This window comes from Saimiri boliviensis, chromosome 6, assembly GCF_048565385.1.
Source record: "Saimiri boliviensis isolate mSaiBol1 chromosome 6, mSaiBol1.pri, whole genome shotgun sequence".
Lineage (NCBI taxonomy): Eukaryota > Metazoa > Chordata > Mammalia > Primates > Cebidae > Saimiri > Saimiri boliviensis.
In genome coordinates this window covers 122,265,078-122,291,323 of record NC_133454.1, presented here as the reverse complement: position 1 = coordinate 122,291,323, position 26,246 = coordinate 122,265,078, and the positions used below count along the sequence as shown (strand labels likewise).

Genomic DNA, 26,246 nt, shown 5'->3' with positions numbered 1-26,246 from the left:
CCTAAGATGAAGACAGTAATATATTTTGGTACAAAAACAGCTGTAGGAAGAGGTGGAGCAGGGGCCTGTCATTACATTTCCCTCCTGAAGGGAAAACTAAGGCTCCCAGCATGAACAGGGCTTCGTGGGGGCAAGAGGACTGCAGGCACTTGGGCATGGAGTGTTTGGCTGCAGGAAGCACTCTGGTTATTCTTCAGAAATGGGAAAGGCGTGGCCCAATCAGAGCATTTGTCTCAGAACTCCACTCAGGGTCACCCCTCTCCAGAGGCCGGCATGGGGTGGCTTCAGACTTCCACTGCACGACCTGGAGCACCAAGACCACACACCACAATACCAAATTCACCCAAGAAGAGGTCTGTGGGAGACAGGGACAGGGGTGTGAGGAGGGGGACCGTTTAAAACCCAGCCCTTCCCACCCACACACCACTCTTAACTGCTGAATTTTAGGTTGACAAGCCCCCGAGCTGCTCTCACTGGTGGGCCAACAAGCTGATTATACACTGGTGAGCACCCACACAGCTACAGATACTTATGTGAATCTTTCTGTGTATCCCTGGGTCTCACTTCAGCATTGTGTAGGTTGAAGTAAAACTGCACAGCAGTTCCAGTGGGTGTCCATGGAATTTTCTGGGCTTCAGAACAGCTGTGAGGTCGAAGAGACAGTTGTGAGAAAGGGTGATAGTTTATATTCGAGGCACACCCATGCCCAGTGCCCTGTGAGTTGAGAGCAACTGATGGGGATAAAAGGGGAAATTACAGGACCCCCATGAGAGGGAAGATAAGACAGCCCCAGCCAGGATTCCCTTCCTCTCCCATTACCTAATTGTAGTGTTCAGGGAGATGATGGAGTTGCAGAAAGACCTGGTGCCAAATCGAAGGATACAGGCAGACACCAAAACCAGGAAGATGGCTATTGCTGAGATGGCCAGTGCAATGCGCAGCCCTATAGGACCTCTGAGAGGAAGACAACAAGACTTGGGGTTGAGGGGAGACTCATCCTACCTCAGCCCCTGGCCCTCAGGGTTGAGCAATCACCTGTGGGAGTCCTCGATGCAGCTGCTGTAGACCCAGAAGAGCAGAAGCAGGAGGCAGTAGAGGGCCAAGAGGCCAGAGGCCCCAGCTACAAAGTAGCAGAGGGATGGGGCTGAGGGACGGGATAAGGCCAGGGAGGAGCCATTCAGGACGGCCACACCGTACAGGGGACATCTACTGCTGAAGGAACCCTGTGGAGAGAAGCTTCTGAGTCCTGGATTTCAGGTTAATGCCTCTGGATGCAGTCTCTTGGTAGGTGTTTGTTAGTGATAACCTAGTCCAGGACCATTCCAGGAAGTTATTTGTGCACTGTCAATTCCTGTTTCTGGGACAAGGATATTGATGGAGAGGGCATGCTGGGGAATCAAACCTGCAGTGGCCCAAGGATCAGAAAATACGCAATGATTATAGAATACAATGAGCTTCAGAGAAGCCTCACAAGTTCTGGGCTCTGTGCAGAAGAAACCTTTGAGTAAACCCAGGCCTTGCATATTCTTCAACAAGTAAGTATCTCTACGGTATTTTTTTTTTTTTTTGCCTGAAATGGAGTTTTGCTCTTGTGCCCAGGCTGGAGTGCAATGGCGCGATCTTAGTACACCGCAACCTCCACCTCCTGGGTTCAAGCAGTTCTCCTGCCTCAGCCTCCTGAGTAGCTGGGATTACAGGCGCCCAAACCACAGCTAATTTTTGTATTTTTAGTAGAGACAAGGTTTCGCCATGTTGGCCAGGCTGGTCTCAAACTCCTGACCTCAAGTGATCCGCCCGCCTAGGCCTCCCAAAGTGCTGGGTTTAACAGGTGTGAGCCACCGCACCCGGCAGATCTCTGAGGTTTTCTAACGGTGTAAAATAGGCACGCTAGTGCCTACTTTATAGGAATTAAATGAACCAATGTTTACTAACAAGATTGCCTGGCTGGGGTAAACGATATAAAATTGGTTTCTACCTTTACGTCAGCGTTTTCTACATCTCTATTTTGTCATTTAATACATTGTGCTGGAATCATGTGGTAGCCTGATCATCTCCACTACACTATGCTTTATTTCTCGACAAAGCTCAGCACAAATGGTTTCTGATTTAACGGGTGGACACAAGAGCCTGCACCGACTTGTTTCAGAACCAGAGCAAGGTGGTGCAGCAGGAGCCACCAAGCCCGATTCCATCTAGTTTTGTAAGACGCTACTGACTCGTCCCTTTGGCAAAGGAACAACTTCCAAGTATGACCAGGCCAGGAGGAGCCACAAAGCGCGATTCGCGTCCCTGCATTTCAGCTACAGGCCGGCGCCACCCGGGCCTCACTAGGTCCAGCGGCTCGGAGCAACAGCAAGCCGGATCGGAAAGCGACAGAGGCCTCGCCATGTCAGGACTGGCTAGCTTTCCCGCCTACCTGCCCCGCCCCACAGCCGCACCTGGGTCCGAGTTAGCGCCGCGGCCGCCACGGCCCCGCAAAGGAAGGCGGCGGCAAAGAGCACGAGCTCGAAGCGCTGCAGCCAGGGCAGCGCCATAGCGCCCCGACTACTGGGAAGCAACGCCGCCGCAGCAACTCGCTTAAACCCCACCTCATCCGGCGAAACCCACGAGAGCGGAAACGTCACTTCCGGAGGCGGGATTTATTTACAAAAAACGTAGGCGACACCCGCCTCAGAGCGGCAGGTACAGCGAGTAGTCCGAGAGCGCCCACCGGCGGGCGGGGCGGCTGGTGCGGCCGATCATGGGCAGTTTCTGCACGTAGCGGGAGGCCGGGCTAGGCCCGTACGGCGCGGGGAAGGCAGTCTGGAAAAGGCGCCCGCGGCAGCGCCTCCCAGCCTGCCGCCCGGCGATGATAAAACGAAAGTGGGGGGCACCGCGCGGGGCGAAACGGCTCTTCTGGAAGACGTCGCGGGTGCCGGCCCCGGGCCCCTGTTGCCGGGGCGCTCCGCGCGCCCGGTGCACGCGTGGTAGGGGCCTGCTCTCAGAGGCGGCGGGCCCAGAGGCCGACGCGGGGCCGCTGCTGCCGCTGCCCCGAGGGCTCTCGTCGCCCTGCGGGCTGACCATGGCGCTCGCCGTCAGCTGCGGCATCTTCCGCACTGAGTCCGGGGCGGCCGCCGGCTCCTTCTTATCCCCGGGCGGCCGCGGAGCCGTGGGTGCAGGCTGGCCTGTGCCGAAGCGTGTGGCCAAGCTGTCACCGAAGAAGGCGTAGAGCTCCCGGTAGATGTCCGCCAGGGTCACCGAAGGAGAAGGATCCTCCGGCCCCGCGCCCCCTGGCGGCAACGGGAGACCGGACCCAAAGCTGGGCTCTGTACCGCTCCCGGAAGAAGGCTCTTGCAAGAGAAGGCTGTCCCAGGGCAGGTCGTCCAGGCGCCGGCACCCCCTGCCACGTGGGCCACCCCTGTTGGGCTCTGCTGCCTGGGCCTTCATCTTCAGCAGTCGCTCTACGGCCACCTGTAAGAGCCAGGGACTAAGACAGGCAAGAACTTCGAGGAACCTGGGACCATCAAGTACTCCAAAGTAAGCCTGCTTGGATGCTAAGCTCATGCAAGGAAGGGAGGCTGGATGGGGATGGCACTCACCAGAATGGCTCCATAGACTTTGTGCCCATCTGCTTTGACCTGGGCATTAGATACTGAATAATCATCCAGCACAGCCTGCAAGTTTGTCCAGTAAGTGGACAGGTGTGGATACAGGACTCGTTCGACTGCCTGGAAGGAAGAGAACGAATGCAGTTAGCATCTCTTCGTTATTATTTCCTCTCAAGGACCTTTTCCCATGAAAGACCTACCTTTATTTCTGATCCTAGACAAGGCTCAATCCTCCTAAATTCCCTGATTGGCATATTCAGCCATACATTTATTTGGAACCTACTGTGTACCTAAGCTAAGCGTTGGGAATAAAAGTACAGGACGTGTGCTGTGGCTCACACCTGTAAGCTCAGCACTTTGGGAGGCCGAGGCAGGCAGATTATAAAGTCAGAAGTTTGAGACCAACCTGGCCAACATGGTGAAACCCCGTCTCTACGACCTAAATCCTATAAAAGTATATATAAAAAAGAAATACTTCCCACCTCATTCTATAAGGCCGGTATAACCCTGATTCTAAAACCAGACAAGGAGAGTACATGAGAAGAAATGTGTTTAACTTCACTCATGAATAAAGATAAACCTTACTAAAATTGAGCAAACCCAAAAGTAGTATGTTTTTGTTTTTGTGCTTTTGGTTTTTTGCTTTTTTTTTTTTTTTTTTCTTGAGACAGTGTCTAGCTCTGTTGCTCAGGCTGGAATTAGTGGAATGATCAAGACTCACTGCAGCTTCAACCACCTGGGCTCAAGCAATCCTCCCACCTCAGCCTCCCAAGTAGCTGGGACTACAGGTATGAGCCACCACACCCCACCAATTTTTTTTTTTTTTTGTAGAGACAGGGTTTTGCCATGTTGCCCAGGTTGGTCTAAAACTCCTGTTCTCAATGCCTATAATCTTAGCATTTTGGGAGGCCCAACTGCAGGATCACTTGAAGCCATGTTGTCCAGGATAGTTTTGATCTCCTGACCAGGTATTGGTGGCACACGCCTGTAGTGCCAGCTACTTGGGAGGCTGAGGCAGGAGAATCGCTTGAACCCAGAAGGCAGAGGTTGCAGTGACCCGAGATCGCACCACTGCACTCCAGCCTGGGCGACAGAAACACCATAAAGACACCATTACAACAGCATCGAAGGACAGCAAGAATTTAGGAACAGATTGGTTTTTTTTTTTTTGAGACAGAGTGTCACGCTGTCACCCACAATGGAGTGCAGGAATCTGGCTTATTGCAGCCTTAACCTCCCAGGATCAAGCAATCCTCCCACATCGGCCTCCCAAGTAGCTGGGACTGAACCTGCATGCCAATCGCGCTTTGCTAATTTTTAAAACTTTTTGTAGAGATGGGATCTCACTATGTTGCCGAAATTAGTCTTGAACTGCTGAGCTCAAGTGATCCTCCCACCTCAGCTTCCCAAAACACTACAGGCATGAGCCACTGCACCAGGTGAAATTTTTTTTCCTATTTCTTTTTCTTTTTGAGACGGAGTCTCTTGCCCAAGCTGGAGTGTGATGGCACAATCTCGGTTCACTGCTACCTACCCCTCCCAGGTTCTAGTGATTCACATGCCTCAGCCTCCAGAGTAGCTGGGGTTATAGGCATGCACCACCATGCCCGGGTAATTTTTGTATTCTGTATTTTAGTAGAGACAGCATGTTGGCCAGGTTGGTCTCAAACTCCTGACTTCAGGTGATCTACCCACCTCAGCCTCTGTAAGTGCTGCGATTACAGGCGTGAGCCACTGCACCCAGTAACACCTAACTTTTAAAGCACATAATTGTTTGATAATTTCTATAGATGCTAAAAAGGTACGACAAAATTCAGTATCTATTCATGTGTAAAATACAGGCCAGCGCAGTGGCTCATGCCTATAATCCCAGCACTTTAGGAAGCCAAGGTGGGCAGATCACAAGGTCAGGAAATCGAGACCATCCTGGCCAACATGGTTGAAACTCCGTCTCTACTAAAAATACAAAAAAAAATTAGCTGGGTGTGGTGGCACATGCCTGTAGTTCCAGCTACTTGGGAGGCTGAGGCAGCAGAATTGCTTGAACCCAGGAGGCGGACGCACCACTGCGCTACAGCCTGGGTGACAGTACAAGACTCCGTCTCAAAAAATAATAATAAAATAAAAATAGAAAATGCTCAATACATCAGGAATTGAAGATATTTCTTTTTTTCTGAGATGGAGTCTTGCTCTGTTGCCCAAGCTGCAGTGCAGTAGCCTGACCTCAGCTCACTGCAACCTCCGCCTCCCAGGTTCAAAAGATTCTCCTGTCTCAGCCTGCCTAGTAGCTGAGACTACAGGTGCGAACCACCACACCTGGCTGTCTTACATTTTTAGTAGAGATGAGTTTTCACCGTGTTAGCCAGGATGGTCTCAATCTCCTGTCCTCATGATTCAACTGCTTCCGCCTCCCAAAGTGCTGGGATTACAGGCATGAGCCACCATGTCTGGTCAAAGGTATTTCTTTTTTTTTTTTTTGAGAAGGAGTCTTGCTTTGTCGCCCAGGCTGGAGTGCAGTGGCACAATCTTCGCTCACTGCCACCTCCGCCTCCCAAGTTCAAGCGATTCTCCTGCCTCAGCCTCCTGAGTAGCTGGGACTATAGGCATGCGCCACCATGCCCAGCTAATTTTTGTATTTTTAGTAGAGACGGGGTTTCACCATGTTGGTCAAGCTGGTCTCAAACTCCTGACCTCATGATCCACCTGCCTTCACCTCCCAAAGTGTTGAGATTAAAGGAGTGAGCCACCATGCCTGGCCGAAGGTATTTCTTAATATGATAATATAGAATGGGCAGGAATTTATAAAACTGGGGGTACGGCCAGGCGCGGTGGCTCAAGCCTGTAATCCCAGCACTTTGGGAGGCCGAGGTGGGTGGATCACGAGGTCAAGAGATCGAGACCATCCTGGTCAACAAGGTGAAACCCCGTCTCTACTAAAAATACAAAAAATTAGCTGGGCATGGTGGCGTGTGCCTGTAATCCCAGCTACTTAGGAGGCTGAGGCAGGAGGATTGCCTGAACCCAGGAGGCGGAAGTTGCGGTGAGCCGAGATCGCGCCATTGCACTCCAGCCTGGGTAACAAGAGCGAAACTCCGTCTCAAAAAAAAAAAAAAAAAAAACTGGGGGTACATCAGTATCTGCCATACAGGACTTTTGAAAGGATGAGACATTTATATATGGAAAGTCAAGCTATCACTGAGCCTGGCCTGAGGCAAAAACTCAATACATGGCAGTAGCAAGCACATACCATTTTTATGATAGACACACAAATACTATTTGTCTAACACAAATGGGAGTTCTTATGGCTCTGTGGGAAAGGCGCGGGTCCTCACCTTCCAGCCAAGAGCATGCAGCCCCACGACGGCCCCATAGTGAGAGCAGAGCGGCCGCACAGGATCTGCCAGGATCTTTTGCAGAGATAGCAGGATGTGCTGATAGAGGCCACTGACATGGTCCCCATGAGTCCTGTCGGAGTAACATTCAGTTAGGGAGGGAAATGAGACATGGTGCCACCCAATTGGGCACAAGACAACACAAGGAGAAAAGAGAATAGCATCTGTACAGCACACTGGGGCATGCTGGGGTTAAGTGAACAAGGCTGCTGGCATGACTGGCCTAGGATCTGAGGGCTGAAGAACCAATACCTTTACGTATTTATAATCCATTTGCAGAATCCCACTATGCCACAGCACGCCAGCTAGGATGCTCCAAGGAAAGGGTTCCCCATCCTCTCATAGACCCTCAAAGCCAGAGGCTCCCCCGACTCCCTTCCCTACCCACTTGGCTCTGCAGCAATCCCACCCTTTGCTCAGCTCTAGGCCCAGTGGCTACCAGAAGATGTGGCTGAGCAGGAGGGCAGCTGCATCCCGCAGAATCCAGTGGTCATTTAGGGGGTTGATGGAGGCAGCCAGTGGCTCCAGGACACAGTACAGGACACTGCCCACCAGACAGCGGACATAGGGCGCCAAGCACAGGTGTGGATTCCGAAATAGGCTCCGTGCCACCTGCAGCAGCCGGTGCAGTTGCCCCAGGTCATGGCTTACGGATTTCACCTGTTGGGAGAAGGTAGCTTAGGGGGACATGAAGGGACAGGCAGGAGGCCACCATTCTGACAGTACCTGCCATGAGCCCTACACACTGCTGGGTCATGTCTTCCTTACAAAACATTCTCCCTGTCTCAGCCTGGTCACTTACCCCACTGACCACATACACAAAGTAAGGCAGGAGTGCTCCAATCTTGGAGTTTGTCTGCAGGTCCTGGAGCGCAACCTGGAAGGAAGGGCCGAGAGTGCACTGGATCCACTAGCAAATTGTAAACATGAACACGGTAGTCTTCTGGAGGGCAGTGTACCACCGTATTCATGTTTAACAATTTCAAACGTCCACATTCTTTGATCCAGCAATTCTACTTCTATAAATGTAACCTACAGAAACTCATTCACATATACCTGCATATAGCACTGAATACAACCTGAATGTCCAACATTTTTTTTTTTTTTTTTTTTTTTTTGAGACAGAGTTTCTCTCTTGTTACCCAGGCTGGAGTGCAATGGCGCGATCTCGGCTCACCGCAACCTCCGCCTCCTGGGTTCAAGCAATTCTCCTGTCTCAGCCTCCTGAGTAGCTGGGATTACAAGCACACACCACTATGCCCAGCTAATTTTTTGTATTTTTAGTAGAGATGGGGTTTCACCTTGTTGACCAGGATGGTCTCGATCTCTCGACCTGGTGATCCACCCGCCTCGGCCTCCCAAAGTGCTGGGATTACAGGCTTGAGCCACCGCGCCCGGCTAACATATTTTTAATTGAGAAAGGCAAGCTATAAAACCAGATGCTTAGCATAATACCACTTAGGTTTTTGTGAGAGTAATCGTCGTTGATACAGAGAAAAAAAGTAGGTGGAGGAATAGACTTTTCAGGTTTTCTTTTCTTTTTTTTTTTTTTAAAGATGGAGTCTCATGCCGGGCGCGGTGGCTCAAGCCTGTAATCCCAGCACTTTGGGAGGCCGAGGCAGGTGGATCACGAGGTCGAGAGATCGAGACCATCCTGGTCAACATGCTGAAACCCCATCTCTACTAAAAATACAAAAAACTAGCTGGCGGTGGTGGCGCGTGCCTGTAATCCCAGCTACTTAGGAGGCTGAGGCAGGAGAATTGCCTGAGCCCAGGAGGCGGAGGTTGCAGTGAGCCGAGATCGCGCCATTGCACTCCAGCCTGGGTAACAAGAGCGAAACTCCATCTCAAAAAAAAAAAAAGATGGAGTCTCACTCTGTTGCCCAGGCTGGAGTGCAGTGGCATGATCTTGACTCACTGCAACAACCTCTGCCTCTTAGGTTCAAGTGATTCTCCTGCCTCAACCTGGCCAGTAGCTGGGATTATAGGCACCCACCACCAAGCCTGGCTAATTAATTGTATTTTTAGTAGAAATGGGGTTTTACCATGTTGGCCAGACTCGTCTCAATCTCCTGGCCTCACATGATCCACCCACCTCGGCCTCCCAAAGTGCTGGGATTATAGGCATGAGCCACTGTGCCCAGCCCCTTTCTTTCTTTCTTTCTTTCTTTTTTAAGAGACAGGGTCTCACTATGTTGCCCGGGAGTGCAATGGCTATTCAAAGGCACAATCCCACTACTGATCAGCACGGGAGTTTTCACCTGCTCCATTTCCAACCTGGGCCAGTTCACCCCTCATTAGGCAACCTGGTGGTTCCCTGCTCCCGGGAAGTCACCATATCGATGCAGAACTTAGTGCGGACACCCGACTGGCATAGCGCACTACAGCCCAGAACTCCTGGGCTCAAGTGATCCTCCTGCCTCAGCATCCCAAGTAGCTGGGACTACATGCACATGCCATGGTGCCCAGGCCACTTTCTTATTCTATGTTCTTATGTGTACTTCTATGGTAAACATATACTAGTATTACTCTTTTGTTTTTCTTTGAGACAGAGTTTTGCTCTATCAGCCAGGCTGGAGTATGGTGGCATGGTTTTTTGGTTTTTTTTTTTTTGAGATGGAGTTTCACTCTGTCGCCCAGGTTGAAGTGCAGTGGCACTTTCTCAGCTCACTGCAACCTCTGCCTCCCAGGTTCAAGTGATTCTCCTGCCTCGGCCTCCCAAGTAACTGGGACCACAGGCACCCACCACCACTGCAGCTACTTTTTGTATTTTTACTAGAGATGGGGTTTAACCATGTTGGCCAGACTCGTCTCAAACTCCTGACCTTGTGATCTGCCCGCTCAGCCTCCCAAAGTGCTGGGATTACAGGTGTGAGCCACTGTGCCCAGGATTTTTTTTTTTTTTTTTTGAGAGGAAGTTTTGCTCTTGTTGCCAAGGCTGGAGTGCAATGGCACAACCCTGGCACACTGCAACCTCTGCCTCCTGGGTACAAGAGAATATTCTGCTTCAGCCTCCCGAGTAGCTGGGATTACAGGGGCCCGCCACCATGCCCAGATAATTTTTGTATATTTAGTAGATACAGGATTTCACCAAGTTGACCAGGCTGGCCTTGAACTCCTGACCTCAGGTGATCCACCTAAGTGGCACCATCCTGAATCACTGCAACCTCTGCCTCCCAGGTGCAAGCGATTCGCCTGCCTCAGCCTCCTAAGTAGCTGGGGTTACGGGCACCTACCACCATGCCCAGCTAATTCTGTATTTTTTGTGAAAATGGGGTTTTCTCCATGTTGGCCAGGCTGGTTTCAAACTCCTGACCTCAAGTGATCCATCGGCATTGGCCTCCCAAAGTCCTTACAAGCATGAGCCACTGCACCAGGCCACTTTCATAATAGCAATAAAAATGTATTAGAGTGAGTACATGCATCTCAGCCCTGAACCTCTACCACTTATACCTTCCAGAGGCCTTGAACTTGGGAGGTGGAGGTTGCAGTGAGCTGAGATCACACCACTGTACTCCATCAAGCCTAGGAGACAATGAGAGACTCCATCTTAAAAAAAAAAGCTTTTTTTTACATTAAAAAATTTAAAAAACTGTAATCCTAGAACTTTGGGAGGTAGAGGCAGGCAGATCATGAGGTCAGGAGTAAGAGACCAGCCTGAGTAACATGGCGAAACCCCGTCTCTACTAAAAATACAAAAATTAGCTGGGTGTGGTGGCACTCGCCTGTAGTCCCTGCTACTCAGGAGGCTGAGGCAGGAGAATTGCTTGAACCCAGGACGGGGAGGTTGCAGTGGGCCGAGATCACGCCACTGCACTGAGGCCTGGCAACAGAGCGAGACTCTGTCTCAAAAAAAAAGTTAAAAAATTAAAAAGTTTATAGAATTTACAAGTTCAACTTTGTGCCCCAACTTGGCCCACTCGCTCACCTTCATCAGTTGCGGATCATCCCCTAGCACAGCCCAAGTCACCTGTTGATAGTACTTGAGAAGGTCATCCGTCAGTGAAGACACAGCACTGGGCACTGCCAGAGGACAGGCAGGAAGCAGGGACAGGTGGAGAGCTGGCCCTTTCCTGGCCTCCCCAGCCTGCTCCCCCACAACCACCATCCCCACACATAACCATAATAAGCCATTCAGACAGGACAACCAGGGCAAGAGACTCCCATTGCTCTCAGCAGCCTGCTCAGCCTGGACCATCCAGGCTCCGCACACCTCTGTGCTCTGTCCCATCTTCCACCCACCTTCTGCCAGACAGACTCCTGAAAGCTTCAGGATCTGTGAAGCTCTGCTCAGCATATCCTGGGGGTGAAACACCACCTCAGAGACCCCAGCATGCTGCCCAGACTTCTGTCTTGGCATCCAGCATGCTGCATCATGACTGGTTACAGGTCTGGGCTCTCATCTCCAATTCTGAGCCCTCCATGTAGAATCCAGTGCCCACTTAGACCATGGTACAAGCCAGGCATGGGTAAACACATGTTAGAGGCAGACTCGGGGACACAGAGGCACCACCTTCAGCACCTAAGGGACAAAATTAATCCAAAGGGCCGGTTCCCCACATCACCCCTTACCCGATCCTTGAGGTGCCAGGTTCCCTTTGCCATCCAGGTAGGAGACATGAACTAGAACCAGTGCAGAGAGATGTGTCAGCCTGGCGTTTTACCCTTGGGAATATCACCTACCCCTCCAAGTTCTACCTCTTCCACCAGCCAGCCCATCACCACTTTTCTTGACGACCCAACTCCAATCCTCAACCCATGCAGGACCCTGGCAGCCACCTCTGACAGCTGTCTCGGCACAGCCTTTGGGGATGTTGGTCGCCAGAGCCAGCTCCACGAGGTTCACCTCTCGATCCTCAGGAAAGTAGAGTTCACCCTCTCTGGCAGGGCGCATGGGTAGCGCCTCCTGGGATCCATAACCACACACAGCCTGAGGAAAAAAAGAATTGGAGAACAGCCTGAATCCACAGAGGGATCAGGTGTCAGGATCCAGGATGAGGCTCTGCTGACCAGGACAGAGAGCCCATATTTTTTGTTTGCTTTTCATTCTTTTTTTTTTTTTGACGATGTCTCACCGTGTCACCCAGGCTGGAGTGCAGTGGTGAGATCTCAGCTTACTGCAACATCCACCTCCCAGGTTCAAACAATTCTACTGCCTCAGCCTCCCGAGTAGCTAGAATTACAGGTGCACGCCACCACGCCCAGCTAATTTTTTTTTTTTTTTTTTTTTTTGTGCATCTTTAGTAGAGACAAGGTTTCACCATGTTGGCCGGGCTAGTCTCGAACTCCTGACCTCATGCTCCGCCCGACTTGACCTCCCAAAGTGCTGGGATTACAGGTGTGAGCCATCGCACCCAGCTGAGGGAAGTCCAGAGGTCCCAAGAAAAGCGGTGGAACCCTGGGGCTCAGAGACATAGCTAGGGACTTGCCTGGAACATCCAGGGATCCTTGGGTGAAGGGAGAGAACATGGTTGCTCCTCCCATAACTGGAAGGGTCCTGACCCCCCACCCCAAGCGCTGGTCCTCCTTATTCACACTCACTCAACTTTGAAAACTCACTGTCTTCTAAACATGACCTTCCTCTCTGAACTCACTGCTCCAGAAAAACCACACACGAGGCCCTAACACCCATACTCTTGCTCAGGCTCCTCTTTTAGCCTCAATGCCTTCTTCTCCTCTTGGCCTAGTGGAAGCCAAGCTTAAGTTCTTCCCCACCCTTTAAGGTTCAGCTCCAGTCTCACCTCTTCCAAAAAGCTTTCTCTAACCTCTGGGCCCCCATCAGCCTCCTCTCCCTCTTTTCTGAACACGTAGCCCAGGTGTGCTAGGCCTGGCAACTGGCCTGCTGTTGCTGTGAGTTTCTGGCTTCCCTTATGTGTGCATTTGGTCTTTTTTATTCTTTTTTCTTTTTATTTATTTACTTAATTATTTATTATTATTATTATTTTTTGAGACAGAATCTTCCTCTTTTGCCAGGCTGGAGTACAGTGGCACAATCTCAGCTCACTGCAACCTCCGTCTCCCGGATTCAAGCGATTCCCCTGCCTCAGCCTCCTGAGTAGCTGGGACTAGGCGCGCACCACCACGCCCGGCTAATTTTTTGTAGTTTAGTAGAGACGGGGTTTCACCATGGCCAGGATGGTCTCAATCTCCTGACCTCATGATCCACCCATGTCGGCCCCCTAAAGTGCTGGGATTACAGGTGTGAGCCACTGCATCCGACCTATTTTTTTTTTGAGACAAGGTTTCACTCTTTGGCCCAGACTGGAGTGCAATGGTGCGATCTCGGCTCACTGCAACCTCCACCTCCTGGGTTCAAGTGATTCTCATGCCTCAACTTCCTGAGTAGCTGGGATTCCAACATGCACCTCCAGGTCCAGCTAATTTTCGTATTTTTAGTAAAGATGGGGTTTTGTCATGTTGTCCAGGCTTGTCTTTAAACTGCTGGTCTCAAGTGATCCACTTGCCTCGGCCTCCCAAACTGCTGGGATTACAGGCGAGCCACCAAGACTGGCAGCGTTTGGTCTTAATGTCTTACCACATCGCCACCTCTGAACTGGACATGGAAGTGGCTTCATGCCACCTGAGCCCTCTGTGGCCTGCACCCCACTCACCTCCACGCTGCTCCATCTCAGGGCCCTGTTGAAGTCCTCAACCGTCAGCTTCCGGCGTTTAGTGTGCTTCATGAACTGAGAGCTATTCTGGGAGGGGAAGAACAGAAGCCAGAGTTAAATGATGTGGAGCAGGGGGGTGTGGGAAACCCCAAATGAAGTGGGCTAGAGTGGAGAGAAGGCAAAAAGGAGGCTACGCTTAGCGATCAGAAGCCTAGATTTTTTTTTTCTGAGACAGAGTCTCCTTCTGTCACCCAGGCTGGAGTGTAGTGGTGCGATCTCGGCTCACTGCAACCTCCACCTCCTGGGTTTAAGTGATTCTCCTGCCTCAGCCTCCCGAGTAGCTGGGATTACAGGCACGCGCCACCACACCCAGCTAATTTTTGTATTTTTAGTAGAGACAGGGGTTTCACAATGCTGGCCAGGCTGGTCTTGAACTCCTGACCTTGCGAACTACCCGCCTTGGCCTCCCAAAGTGCTAGGATTACAGACATGAGCCACTGCGCCTGGCCGATTATTTTATTTTATTTTTTGAGACAAAGTTTTGCTCTTGTTGCCCAGGCTGGAGTGCAATGGCACGATCTCGGCTCACTGCAACCTCCCCTTCCTGGGTTCAAGCAATTCTCCTGTCTCAGTCTCCCGAGTAGCTAAGATTATAGGCTCGTGCCACCATGCCTGGCTAATTTTTGTATATTTAGTAGAGACAGGGTTTCACCATGTTGGTCAGGCTAGTCTTGAACTCCTGACCTCAGGTGATCCACCTGCCTCGGCCTCCCAAAGTGCAGGGATTATAGGCGTGAGCCACCTCGCCCAGCCCAGAAGCCTAGATTCTGTCTCTGCTCTTTTTTTTTTTTTTTTTTTTTTTTTTTTGAGACGGAGTTTCGCTCTTGTTACCCAGGCTAGAGTGCAATGGCGCGATCTCGGCTCACCGCAACCTCCGCCTCCTGGGCTCAGGCAATTCTCCTGCCTCAGCCTCCTAAGTAGCTGGGATTATAGGCACGCGCCACCATGCCCAGCTAGTTTTTTTGTATTTTTAGTAGAGACGGGGTTTCACATGTTGACCAGGATGGTCTCGATCTCTCGACCTCGTGATCCACCCGCCTCGGCCTCCCAAAGTGCTGGGATTACAGGCTTGAGCCACCGCGCCCGGTCTCTGTCTCTGCTCTTGTACAAAAACATCGCCTGGGAGTCACATCTTCTGTCTGCACCTCAGTTTCTCCCATGCAGAATGAGAGTATCTACCCGCTCTGCATGTCCAGCGGGGCTGTGGTGAGGAGCACATGAGGAGATGCCTGGCAAGAGCTATGTCTGCTAGAAGCCCGGACAGCTAGACATGGAGCCCTGTAAAGGCATGGACTGTCTCCGCTGGATAGAGCAGGCACCCAGTGAACAAATCACTGAGGGTGACAGGTGCATGCCACCACACTGAGGGTGATTTGTTCACTGGGAGCCTGCTCTATCCAACACACGTGAATACATCAGTGAGGGCGGAGGTGAGTAAAAAGGCAGGAACAAGGAAAGTTGGAGGTATGGGGATGAGGGGAGAGTAACCTGCGTGGCCTCTCTCAGACGGTAGCACACGTCCTCTGCAAGCAGGGCCGCCACCTCATCACTCAGCTCCAGGCCCGTGCTCTCTGCCATGAGCCGGACAGATTCCCGAGGGATCTCCACAAACCGCCGCTCCTCTCTCTCCGACATGGCCTCAGTGGAGCTGCGGGTGGAGAGGGAAGATTGGAAAAGCTGCCCCAGCCTCCCGGAGAGCCAGGAGCATGACCCAAGACCCTCCACACCAGTCCTGCTGCTCGTGCTCTGGAGTTTCTGAACAAGGAGCTCTGAGTACCCAGATGAGGAAACTGAGGCTCAGAGAAGGAAACAGACTGGCCAGTGGGCCAAAAGTGGTAAAGCTAGAGAAAGTCCAAGGCCTTGGGGTTCAAAGAACTAGGTCTCATTTCTGCCTTGCCACTGTCTACGTGGATTTGGCCAAGGCCTCCATCAGTCTGAGCCGCTGTGTCCTAAACTGTAAAACGCGCACAGTCGTCCCTGCTGTCTCTAGCTCACAGGGTTGCTGTGAAAATGAGACGATATGGTTTGGCTCTGTGTCCCCACACAACTCTCACCTTGAATTCTAATAATCTCCCTGTGTCAAGGGCGAGACCAGGCAGAGATAACTGAATCAAGGGGGCAGTTTCTCTAATGCTGTTCTCCTGACAGTGAGTGAGTTCTCAAAAGCTCTAATGGTTGTATAAGGGGCTTTCCCCCTTTTGCTCAGCACTTCTCCTTGCTGCGGCCACATGAAGAAAGACAAGTTTGCTTCCTCTTCCATCATGATTGTAAGTTTCCTCAGGTCTCTCCAGCACTCAGGAACAGTGAGTCAATTCAACCTCTTTCCTTTATAAATTACCCCATCTTTTTTTTTTTTTTTTTTTTTTTTTTTTGCGACAGATTATCGCTCTGTCATCCAGGCTGGAGTGCAGTGGCCCAATCTCAGCTTACCGCAGCCTCTGCCTCTGAGGTTCAAGCAACTTTCGGCCTCAATCTCCTGAGTAGCTGGAATTACAGGCACCCGCCACCACACCTGGCTAATCTTTGTTTTTGAGACAGAGTCTTGCCCTGTTGCCCAGGTTGGAGTGCAATAGCATGATCTCGTGTTACTGCAACCTCCACCTCCTGGGTTCAAGTGATATTCTTGACTCAGCCTCCCAAGCAGCTGGGGTTACAGGTGCCGACCACCACACCCAGCTAATTTTTGTATTTTTAGTAGAGATGGGGTTTCACCATGTTGACCAGGCTGATTTCAAACTCCTGACCTCGTAATCTACCTGCCTCAGCCTCCCAAAGTGCTGGGATTACAAGTGTGAGCCACTGTGCCCAACTTTTATTTTTGTTAGAGACGGGGTTTTGTCATGTTGCTCAGGCTAAATAGTAGCTGGGCTTTTTGCCCATGTGTCTGGTCTTCCCCAAAGGAACCTGCTTTGTTCACAAGATATGGCACAATAAGAACCTGACAAAAACAACAGCTGATGACGCACTCCAACAACACACACCACAGTGAGAAGGTGGCTCACGTGCGCCAAAGTGCGGCATCAGTAACTCCGACAGGAAGGCCCAGTGCCACGATGACCCACCCAGGCACTGCCCCCATGACTCCTCTGCCAGGAATGAATGGGTCACCAGTGATGTTCAGGTCCCTACATCTAATGGGCCGCTACCCAGCTTCTACGCAGCACTGATCCCAACGGCTCCCCCATTGTCTTTGAAATAAAGAACAAACTTGTACAATAGCTCTGGAAGCTTCATTTGCTTTCTACTACTTCTGCAACACCTCTTACCTCATACTTTCTTTTTCAGATGGAGTCTTGCTTTGTCACCAGGCTGGAATGCTGCAGCATGATCTCGGCTCACCGCAACCTCTGCCTCTTGGGTTCAAAGATTCTCCTGCCTCAGCCTCCCGAGTAGATGGGACTACAGGTGTGCGCCACCACACCAGGCTAATTTTCATATTTTTTGTAGAGACAGGATTCCACCATGTTGGCCAGGATGGTCTTGATCTCCTTTTTTTTTTTTTTTTTTAAATAAAGATGGGGTTTCAGGCTGGGCGCAGTGGCTCACACCTGTAATCCCAACACTTTGGGAGGCCAAGGCGGGTGGATCATGAGGTCAAGAGATCGAGACCATCCTGGTCAACATGGTGAAACCCCGTATCTACTAAAAATACAAAAAAAAATTAGCTGGGCATGGTGGCGCATGCCTGTAATCCCAGCTACTCAGGAGGCTGAGGCAGGAGAATTGCCTGAACCCAGGAGGCGGAGGTTGTGGTGAGCCGAGATCGCACCACTGCACTCTAGACTGGGTAGCAAGACGGAAACTCCGTCTCAAAAAAAAAAGGACGGGTTTTTAGCTGGGCATGGTGGCGCGTGCCTGTAATCCCAACTATTCAGGAGGCTGAGGCAGGAGAATTGCCTGAACCCAGGAGGTGGAGGTTGCGGTGAGCCGAGATCACGCCATTGCACTCCAGCCTGGGTAACAAGAGCGAAACTCCGTCTCAAAAAAAAAAAAAAAGGACGGGGTTTCACCATGTTGGTCAGGCTGGTCTTGAACTCCCAACCTCAGGTGATCCGCCCGCCTTGGCCTCCAAAGTGCTCGGATTACAGGCGTGAGCCACCGCGCCCGGCCTGGTCTTGATCTCTTGACTTCATGATCTGCCCGCCTTGGCCTCCCAAAGTGCTGGGATTACAGGTGCAAGCCACTGCACTCAGCCATTACTTCTTACTTTCTTGTGCGCTGCATTCCCACCTGTGGCCTCCAGTCAGTTCCTCAAATAAACCTATTTCAGGACTTTTGAACTTCGTTACCTTCGTTTGGAACGCTCTACTCCACCCCCAATCCCTTTGTCTAGTGAACTCCTATTCACTCCTTCAGATTTCAGTACAAATGTCACTTGCTCAGGGAAGTCTTCCTAGATCCTCCACCATTCTTGCACTCTGCCTTCAAACCAGTTATAACAATTTGTAGCCGAGCACAGTGGCTCACACTTGTAATCCCAGCACTTTGGGAGGCCGAGGTGGGAGAATCACCTGAGGTCGGGAGTTCAAGATGAGCCTGACCAACGTGGAGAAACCCTGTCTCTACTAAAAATACAAAATTAGCCAGGGGTGGTGGCACCTGCCTGTAATCCTAGCTACTTAGGAGGCTGAGGCAGGAAAACTGCTTGAATCCAGGAGGCAGAGGTTGCGAGGAGCTGAGATCATGCCATTGCACTTCAGCCTGGGCGACAAAAATAAAGAACAAGAGCAAAACTCCATCTCAAAAAAAAAAAAAAAAAAAAAAAAAGACTTGCTGAAAGAAAGAAAAGCTATTCTTCTTTTTTTTTTTTTTTTTTTGGCGACGGAGTTTTGCTCTTGTTACCCAGGCTGGAGTGCAATGGCGCGATCTTGGCTCACCGCAACCTCCACCTCCTGGGTTCAGGCAATTCTCCTGCCTCAGCCTTCCGAGTAGCTGGGATTACAGGCATGCGCCACCATGCCCAGCTAATTTTTTGTATTTTTAGTAGAGACGGGGTTTCACCATGTTGACCAGGATGGTCTCGACCTCTTAACCTCGTGATCCACCCGCCTCGGCCTCCCAAAGTGCTGGGATTACAGGCTTGAGCCACCGCGCCCGGCCTATTCTTCTTCTTATTTTTCTTTTGAGATGACGCCTCACTCTGTCACCCTGGCTGGAGCGCGGTAGCGCCATCTCGGCTCACTGCAACCTCCGCTTCCCAAGTAGCTGGAATTACAGGCATGCACCACCACGCATGGCTAATTTTTGTATTTTTAGTACAAATGGAGTTTCACTATGTTAGCCAAGCTGGTCTGGAACTCCTGATCTTAGGTGATCCACCCACCTGAGCCTCCCAAAGTGCTGGGATTACAGGCATGGGCCTGTAATTACATCGTGCCGTACACGAAGAGCTAATTTTTTTTTTTTTTTGGAGATGGAGTCTTGCTTTGTCACTCAGGCTGGAGGGCAGTGGCGTGACCTTGGCTCACTGCAACCTCCACCTCCCTGGTTCAAGCAATTCTCCTGCCTCAGCCTCCAGAGTAGCTGGGACAACAGGAATAGGCCACCACTACCAGCTAATTTTTTTCATTTTGGTACAGACAGGGTTTCACGGTGTTGCCCAGGTTGGTCTCGAACTCCTGAGCTCAGGCAATCTGCCCGCCTTGGTCTCCCAAAATTCAAGGATTACAGGCCATGAGCCATCCCGCCTTGCCACAAAGAGCTATTCTTTTTTTGAGGCGTCTCACTCTGTTACCCAGGCTGGAGTGTAGTGGTGCGATCTTGGCTCACTGCAAACTCCGCCTGCCAGGTTCAAGCAATTCTCCTGCCTCAATCTCCCGAGTAGCTGGGATTACAGGCGTGCATCACCATGCCCGGCTAATTTTTCGTATTTGTTTAGTAGAGATGGAGTTTCACCATGCTGGCCAGGCTGTCAAACTCCTGACCTGGTGATCCGCCGGCCTCGGCCTTCCAAAGTGCTGGGATTACAGGCATGAGCCACTGCCCCGGCCTAAGAGCTATTCTTTTTTTTTTTTTTTTTTTTTTTTTGAGACAGAGTTTCACTCTTGTTGCCCAAGTTGCCCAGGCTGGAGTGCAATGGCGCGATCTCGGCTCACCGCAACCTCCGCCTCCTGGGTTCAGGCAATTCTCCTGCCTCAGCCTCCTAAGTAGCTGGGATTACAGGCACGCGCCACCATGCCCAGCTAGTTTTTTGTATTTTTAGTAGAGACGGTGTTTCACCATGTTGACCAGAATGGTCTCGATCTCTCGACCTCGTGATCCACCTGCCTCGGCCTCCCAAAGTGCTGGGATTACAGGCTTGAGCCACCGCGCCCGGCAGAGCTATTCTTGTAAGCACTGTACTATGCCTGAGACACTGAGCTAAGTGCTTTATATGGATTACTTCATTATATCCTCAATAATAAATACTATTATGTATTTCGTTATTTCACAGGAAAGGAAATCAAACCTCGAAGGTGTTAAATGTTGCATGACTGCTCCAAGATCCTGTAGTGAGCACTAAGTAGGGAGGAGGAGCAGGGACTCAGTCTCTTGCTCCTAGGAGCCAGCTGTGTGGAGAATAAGGCCTGGATCCCAGCCCAAAGACATGCAGTTGGAGACCTACCCTTCAGTGACCCTAGGCCCCCAACAGATCATTGTTAAGCTGCAATTTTCCTATCTGTAAAATGGGAGCATTTAGTCCACCCACGCGGAAGGCGCCGAGGGAGTTTCCCTACTTTGTGCCCGTATTAAGCCCCCATGAAGTGTGGCTGTGACCAAGGTCTCCCGCTCCTCAGCCTCCTCTCCTCCGTATCCTCAGCCACTAGCCGTGCTGCCTAGGAGGCGTGGGAACTGACCTCCGCGGACAGGGCCTCCGCGGCGCTCAACCTCCCGCCCGGCCTCGCCCCCCGCCAACCAAATCCGGGGGGGTAGAGGAGGTCAGGAGTCACTGAACTTGGGTCACGTGGTAGGCAAAGGGGGCGGGCCTCCGCGGAGCGGACTCCAAGTCCAGTGCGTAAGCGGTTCGCGGCGGGAAAGGGGAGTACTTGGGCCCGGGCAAGGCCTGCTCACCTGAGGGCCCCGGCGTGGCAAAGGCGGCTACCGAGACGACGGCGGCGGCGGCGGCGCCCACTCACCCAGCTCGCACTAATTCCCTCTCTCGGCGCCCCAGCCCCGCCCTCGACGAGTATAACCTATCTCCGCGGGTGCCTTGGAAAGTTTCCGCCCTCCAAGAGGCTTCTCGGCACCTGATTGGTCAGTGTGAACAGGCTGTAAAGACCGGCGGTCACGTGATGCTGAGGAGTCGCGCTTCTTAAAGCAACCTCTTGCTAGGTTTGGGAGTAGGTGTGTATTATTCTCTGACACACGTTTACTAAGTATATCCTGTTTTTTAATTTTATTTTTTTATTCGCCACAATAGTAACGAGGAAATAAACAGTCTCAAGGGCAGCGTCCCCATTTTCTTGGTCTTGTTTGCTCCCGAGTTTCTGAGCACTTGCATTTTCGCTGCTGCGGCAAAGCTTTAGATTTTGGTGTACCGCTGAGTTTTCCTGCCCAGCCTTCCTCCCCAACATTATCTGTCACTTCCCCTTCCTGGAGGGATAGAAGGGGCTCTCGGTAGGTGATCTCTGCAGGCAGAGGGGACTTCTGATCGCACCGAACATCCCGTGCAAGCTCCGGACTCCAGGGTTCTGCTCTTTCTGCACCTACTTCGCATTCTTCCCACGCCTGTGAACCAAATATAAGCCCTGGCCTACCTCCCCTTACATGACCGTTGCACACGCACACTGACAGCGCTCTCCAACTCCCACTGCGATAGCAGCGACTTCGGCCGTTCTCAATTGGTAAGCAGCGGGCTTAGCAAGTAAAGGATGGTATTTGGATTGCCGGGCGCGGTGGCTCAAGCCTGTAATCCCAGCACTTTGGGAGTCCGAGGCGGGTGGATCACGAGGTCGAGAGATCGAGACCATCCTGGTCAACATGGTGAAACCCCGTCTCTACTAAAAATACAAAAAGTTAGCTAGGCATGGTGGAGCGTGCCTGTAATCCCAGCTACTCAGGAGGCTGAGACAGGAGAATTGCCTGAACCCAGGAGGCGGAGGTTGCGGTGAGCCGATATCGCGCCGTTGCACTCCATCCTGGGTAACAAGAGCGAAACTCCGTCTCAAAAAAAAAAAAAAAAAAAAAAAAAGGATGGTATTTGGAATCAGACAGAACTGGGTTAAAATTCTGACACTGCCTCCTGGCCAACATGGTGAAAAAAAAAAGGAAAAGGAGGGCCGGGCGCGGTGGCTCAAGCCTGTAATCCCAGCACTTTGGGAGGCCGAGGCGGGCGGATCACGAGGTCAAGAGATCAAGACCATCCTGGTCAACATGGTGAAACCCCGTCTCTACTAAAAATACAAAAAATTAGCTGTGCATGGTGACGCGTGCCTGTAATCCCAGCTACTCAGGATGCTGAGGCAGAAGAATTGCCTGAACTCAGGAGGCGGAGGTTGCGGTGAGCCGAGATCGCGCCATTGCACTCCAGCGTGGATAACAAGAGCGAAACTCTGTCTCAAAAAAAAAAAAAAAAAAAAAAGGAAAAAATAAATAAATCTGTGCTGGCCGCGGTGGCTCAAGCCTGTAATCCCAGCACTTTGGGAGGCCGAGGTGGGTGGATCACGAGGTCAACAGATCAACACCATCCTGGTCAACATAGTGAAACCCCGTCTCTACTAAAAATACAAAAAATTAGCTGGGCGTGGTGGCGCGTGCCTGTAATCCCAGCTACTCAGGAGGCTGCGGCAGGAGAATTGCCTGAGCCCAGGAGGCGGAGGTTGCGGTGAGCCGAGATGGCGCCATTGCACTCCAGCCTGGGTAACAAGAGCGAAACTCCGTCTCAAAAAAAAAAAATTAAATTAAATTAAAAAATTAAATAAATAAATAAATAAATCTGACACTGCCTTTTGGGCAAATTACCTAATATGGGGTAATAATGCCCACTTCACAGGGTTGTGGTAGATAAATGTTTGTGAGAGTCCCTGGCCGAGTTGGAGGTTAAACTTTCTTTCCCTCATATGTCAGCAGGCATGCAGTGAATTCTGTTAGGTTCACCCAAGATGGGGTAGTTCACAGAGGGTGAACTAAGGGAGCATGAGTATACACATTCTCTCTCTTCCCTGCTCTCAGGGCTAGATGGTGCCGCTGGAAAAGAAAATCCTCTGGAACCCGAGCTAGCAAAGCCAGATGGATGCCACCGTAGTTGCCATGGCAACCCCACCGGAGGAGACTGTGACCCTGCTGAGTGTCTTCCAGTCATATTCAGAACCACATTACAAGTGGTTTCAAGTGTCTGCCTACCTGTGCATTAAGGGAAAGAGAGAGGGGGTTCTCCTCTAAGGTCTGACAAAGTCTGAAGTCAGCTCAGGCAGACCTGGGCTGCCGGCACTTCTCCTTGCTTAGGTTTACTAATCTGGACAACCATCAGCAACCTTGGAGACACTAGAAGATGGTAGGGAGGCTGGAGACACTAGAAGATGGTAGGGAGGCTGGAACTGCCAGGGACCTATTAGAGATAATGAACCTGTATCCAACCGGTCTGGCGCTCATTTGCTCCCAATCTGAGTGCAGGCAGGGACCAGGGAAGGCAGTGACTGACCCTCATGGCCACAGACCAGAAAGGTAGCTCGCTCCACACACCCAGTGCCTGGCAAGAACTATGATGGCTTTGGAGTCAGGCTGTTTTTAATTTTTATTTGTATTTACTTTTCTTTTTTCTTTTTTTTTTTTTTTTTTTTTTTTTTTTTTTTTTTTTTTTTTTGAGACGGAGTTTTGCTCTTGTTACCCAGGCTGGAGTGCAATGGCACGATCTCGGCTCACCGCAACCTCCGCCTCCTGGGTTCAGGCAATTCTCCTGCCTCAGCCTCCTGAGTAGCTGGGATTACAGGCACACGCCACTATGCCCAGCTAATCTTTTGTATTTTTAGTAGAGACGGGGTTTCACCATGTTGACCATGGTTGGTCTCGATCTCTCGACCTCGTGATCCACCCGCCTCGGCCTCCCAAAGTGCTGGGATTACAGGCTTGAGCCACCGCGCCCGGCCTTTTTTTTTTTAATTTATTTAAAGATGGGGTTTCACTATGATGGCCAGGCTGGTCCTGAACTCCTGACCTCAGGTGATCCACCCACCTCGGCTTCCCAAAATGCTAGGATTACAGGTGTGAGCCACCACGCCCGGCCTCTATTTACTTTTTGAGACGGAGTCTTGCTCTGTCGCCGAGGTTGGAGTGCAGTGGCATGATCTCAGCTCACTGCAACCTCTGCCTCCTGTTTTTTTGGGTTTTTTTCGGGTTTTTTTTTGAGACGGAGTTTTACCCTTGTTGCCCAGGCTGGAGCACAATGGTGTGATCTCAGCTCACCTCCGCCTCCTGGGTTTAAGCAATTCTTCTGCCTCAGCCTCCTGAGTAGCTACGATTACAGGCATGCGCCACCATGCCCAGTTAATTTTGTATTTTTAGTACAGACAGGGGTTTCTCCATGTTGGTCAAGCTGGTCTCAAACTCCCAACCTCAGGTATCTACCTGCCTCTGCCTCCCAAAGTGCTGGAATTACAGGCGTGAACCACCATGCCCCATTTCAACTGATTCTCCTGCCTTAGCCTCCCGAGTAGCTGGGATCATAAGTGCCCAAAACCACGCCCGGCTGTTTTGTAAATTTTATATTTTTAGTACATACAAAGTTTACCATTTGCCCAGGCTGATCTTGAACTTCTAACCTTGTGATCTACCAGCAGCCTCCCAAAGTGCTGGGATTGCAGGCATGAGCCACATTGCCAGGTCTTTTTTTTTTTTTCTTTTTAGACGGTCTGTCACCCAGACTGGAATGCAGTGGAGCAATCTTGGCTCACGGCAACCTCCACCTCCCCAGTTCAAGCAATTCTTGTGCCTCAGCCTCTTGGGTAGCTGAGATTACAGGCATGCACCACCACACCTAGCTAATTTTTGTATTTTTAGTAGAGACGGGTTTTTGCCATGTTGGCCAGGCTGGTCTCAAACTCCTGACCTCAAGTGATCTGCCCACCTCGGCCTCTCAAAGTGCTGGGATTACAGGTATGACCCACTGCCCCAGGCCCAGACCCTTTTTAAAGACTCACAGCTCACTAGCTCTGTGACCTTAGGCACATTAGTTCACCTGTCTGACCTGTCTCATCAACTACAAAGCAGGATAACAAAATCTACTCTATGGAACTGTTGTGGAGATTCAGAAATGTGTGTAAAGGATTTAGCATGTTGCAAGCACATGGTACTCTATTAGCCTGTGACCTCTTTAAGAGGCTATTAACTTTCCAACTCACTTAGTACTGACCTTAAAAGCTCAGAAGAGTTCTGGAAACCATCTCCAGGCCATTCCCACTTGCTCCCTTCCCCTACACAGTGCCAATGTTTTCTCTTTTTTAATTAGTGCCAGCCTTTTTGATGCCCCACCCTACATCCTCACCAGCACTCGCATGCTCCGGATCCACGAGCTGCTTCTCTGTCCATCAGTCTCTTCCTTCCAGGCTCAGTGTTATTCCCCTGCACCACTTATAAATGGGTGGTTCTATTTGAGAACTTGGAAAGAACTCCTGGATTCCAGAGATCCTCCCACCTCAGCCTCCTAAGTAGCTGAGACTACAGATACACATCACTGTATCAGCTTTGGGATGCATTACTATATGCATTATATAATAATTATTACAATTAACAGTTGAGGGCCCATCGTGGACGAGGCTCTATGCCAGCCACCTGAACATATGATCTCTGATACAGCAACCTCCAAGGAGGGTTTTCTGCCCATTTTATAATAGGAAACAGAAGGTCATCCAGCTAAGATTTTTTTTTTTTTTTAAGATGGAGTCCCACTCTGTCACCCAGGCTAGAGTGCAGTGGAGGGACCTCAGCTCACTACAACCTCCCCATCCCGGGTTCAAGCGATTCCCCTGCCTCAACCTCCTGAGTCCAGCTAAGACTTAAACCAGCTCTGTTACTAATGCAAATACCATGCTTTCTTGTTTTCTGCTACAAAGCTCTGTTTCCCAAGGAAGTCAAAGAAAGCTAAAGAAAAAAAACGTAATTGAATTGAGGTTTCATAGATGGGTAGATAGGAAGCTGGGAAGGGGCATTCCCAAGGTAGACAAATAGTATTGCAGAGATATAGTGTCAGGGAAAAGTGGCATGTTTGTTTAATCCTGTAGGCATTTCATACGTTTGTTATGTTACCTTAACTAGATTCTGGGTCCTTTTACATTTTCAGTTCAGTTTAGAATAGTGATACACTGTTGTTTAGATACCTATCTTAGGAAGGGCTGTGTTGAGATCCCACAGTCTGTGTCATTACTAGCCTCTTGTTCATCTCTCCCTGTCTGCTGTCTCTTCTCCCTTCTTTCCCAGTTATACTCTTGGTTACTTTTTTTTTTTTTTTTTTGAGACGGAGTTTCACTCTTGTTACCCAGGCTGGAGTGCAATGGCGCGATCTCGGCTCACCGCAACCTCCGCCTCCTGGGCTCAGGCAATTCTCCTGCCTCAGCCTCCTGAGTAGCTGGGATTACAGGCACGTGCCACCATGCCCAGCTAATTTTTTGTATTTTTAGTAGAGA

General features: G+C 50.8%; 2 protein-coding genes across 2 annotated transcripts; both read right to left on the bottom strand.

The window, feature by feature from the left end:
* Positions 1-2: 2 nt before the first annotated feature.
* TMEM179B (transmembrane protein 179B) lies at positions 3-2,611 on the bottom strand. The gene is made up of 5 exons (XM_003920256.4): positions 2,439-2,611; positions 1,036-1,223; positions 820-954; positions 565-643; positions 3-355 (listed from the first exon to the last, which is right to left on the bottom strand). The coding sequence occupies exons 1-5, from the start codon at positions 2,532-2,534 to the stop codon at positions 194-196; spliced, it is 660 nt and encodes a 219-aa protein (XP_003920305.1). The 5' UTR covers positions 2,535-2,611; the 3' UTR covers positions 3-193.
* A 13-nt stretch (positions 2,612-2,624) lies between these two features.
* On the bottom strand, positions 2,625-20,831 carry TAF6L (TATA-box binding protein associated factor 6 like). The gene is made up of 11 exons (XM_003920247.3): positions 20,701-20,831; positions 15,139-15,298; positions 13,591-13,677; positions 11,759-11,909; positions 11,552-11,602; positions 10,908-11,002; positions 7,782-7,856; positions 7,419-7,639; positions 6,920-7,052; positions 3,579-3,707; positions 2,625-3,450 (listed from the first exon to the last, which is right to left on the bottom strand). Exons 2-11 carry the CDS (start codon positions 15,283-15,285, stop codon positions 2,671-2,673), a joined length of 1,869 nt encoding a protein of 622 aa, XP_003920296.2. The 5' UTR covers positions 15,286-15,298; positions 20,701-20,831; the 3' UTR covers positions 2,625-2,670.
* Between the last annotated feature and the right edge of the window lie 5,415 nt (positions 20,832-26,246).

What these genes read in the sequence shown, in the direction of transcription:
- TMEM179B (XM_003920256.4), bottom strand. Translation starts at nt 2,534, where the DNA reads ATGGCGCTGCCCTGGCTGCAGCGCTTCGAGCTCGTGCTCTTTGCCGCC. An exon ending in TGCATCGAGGACTCCCACAG is followed by an intron (nt 955 to 1,035) that starts GTGATTGCTCAA and finishes TCTTCCTCTCAG; the next exon opens with AGGTCCTATAGGGCTGCGCA. An exon ending in TCAACCTACACAATGCTGAA is followed by an intron (nt 356 to 564) that starts GTGAGACCCAGG and finishes TGTCTCCCACAG; the next exon opens with ACCTCTTCTTGGGTGAATTT.
- TAF6L (XM_003920247.3), bottom strand. Translation starts at nt 15,285, where the DNA reads ATGTCGGAGAGAGAGGAGCGGCGGTTTGTGGAGATCCCTCGGGAATCT. An exon ending in GTCTGAGAGAGGCCACGCAG is followed by an intron (nt 13,678 to 15,138) that starts GTTACTCTCCCC and finishes TTCCCCTCCCAG; the next exon opens with AATAGCTCTCAGTTCATGAA. An exon ending in AAGTCTATGGAGCCATTCTG is followed by an intron (nt 3,451 to 3,578) that starts GTGAGTGCCATC and finishes TGGCTCTTACAG; the next exon opens with GTGGCCGTAGAGCGACTGCT.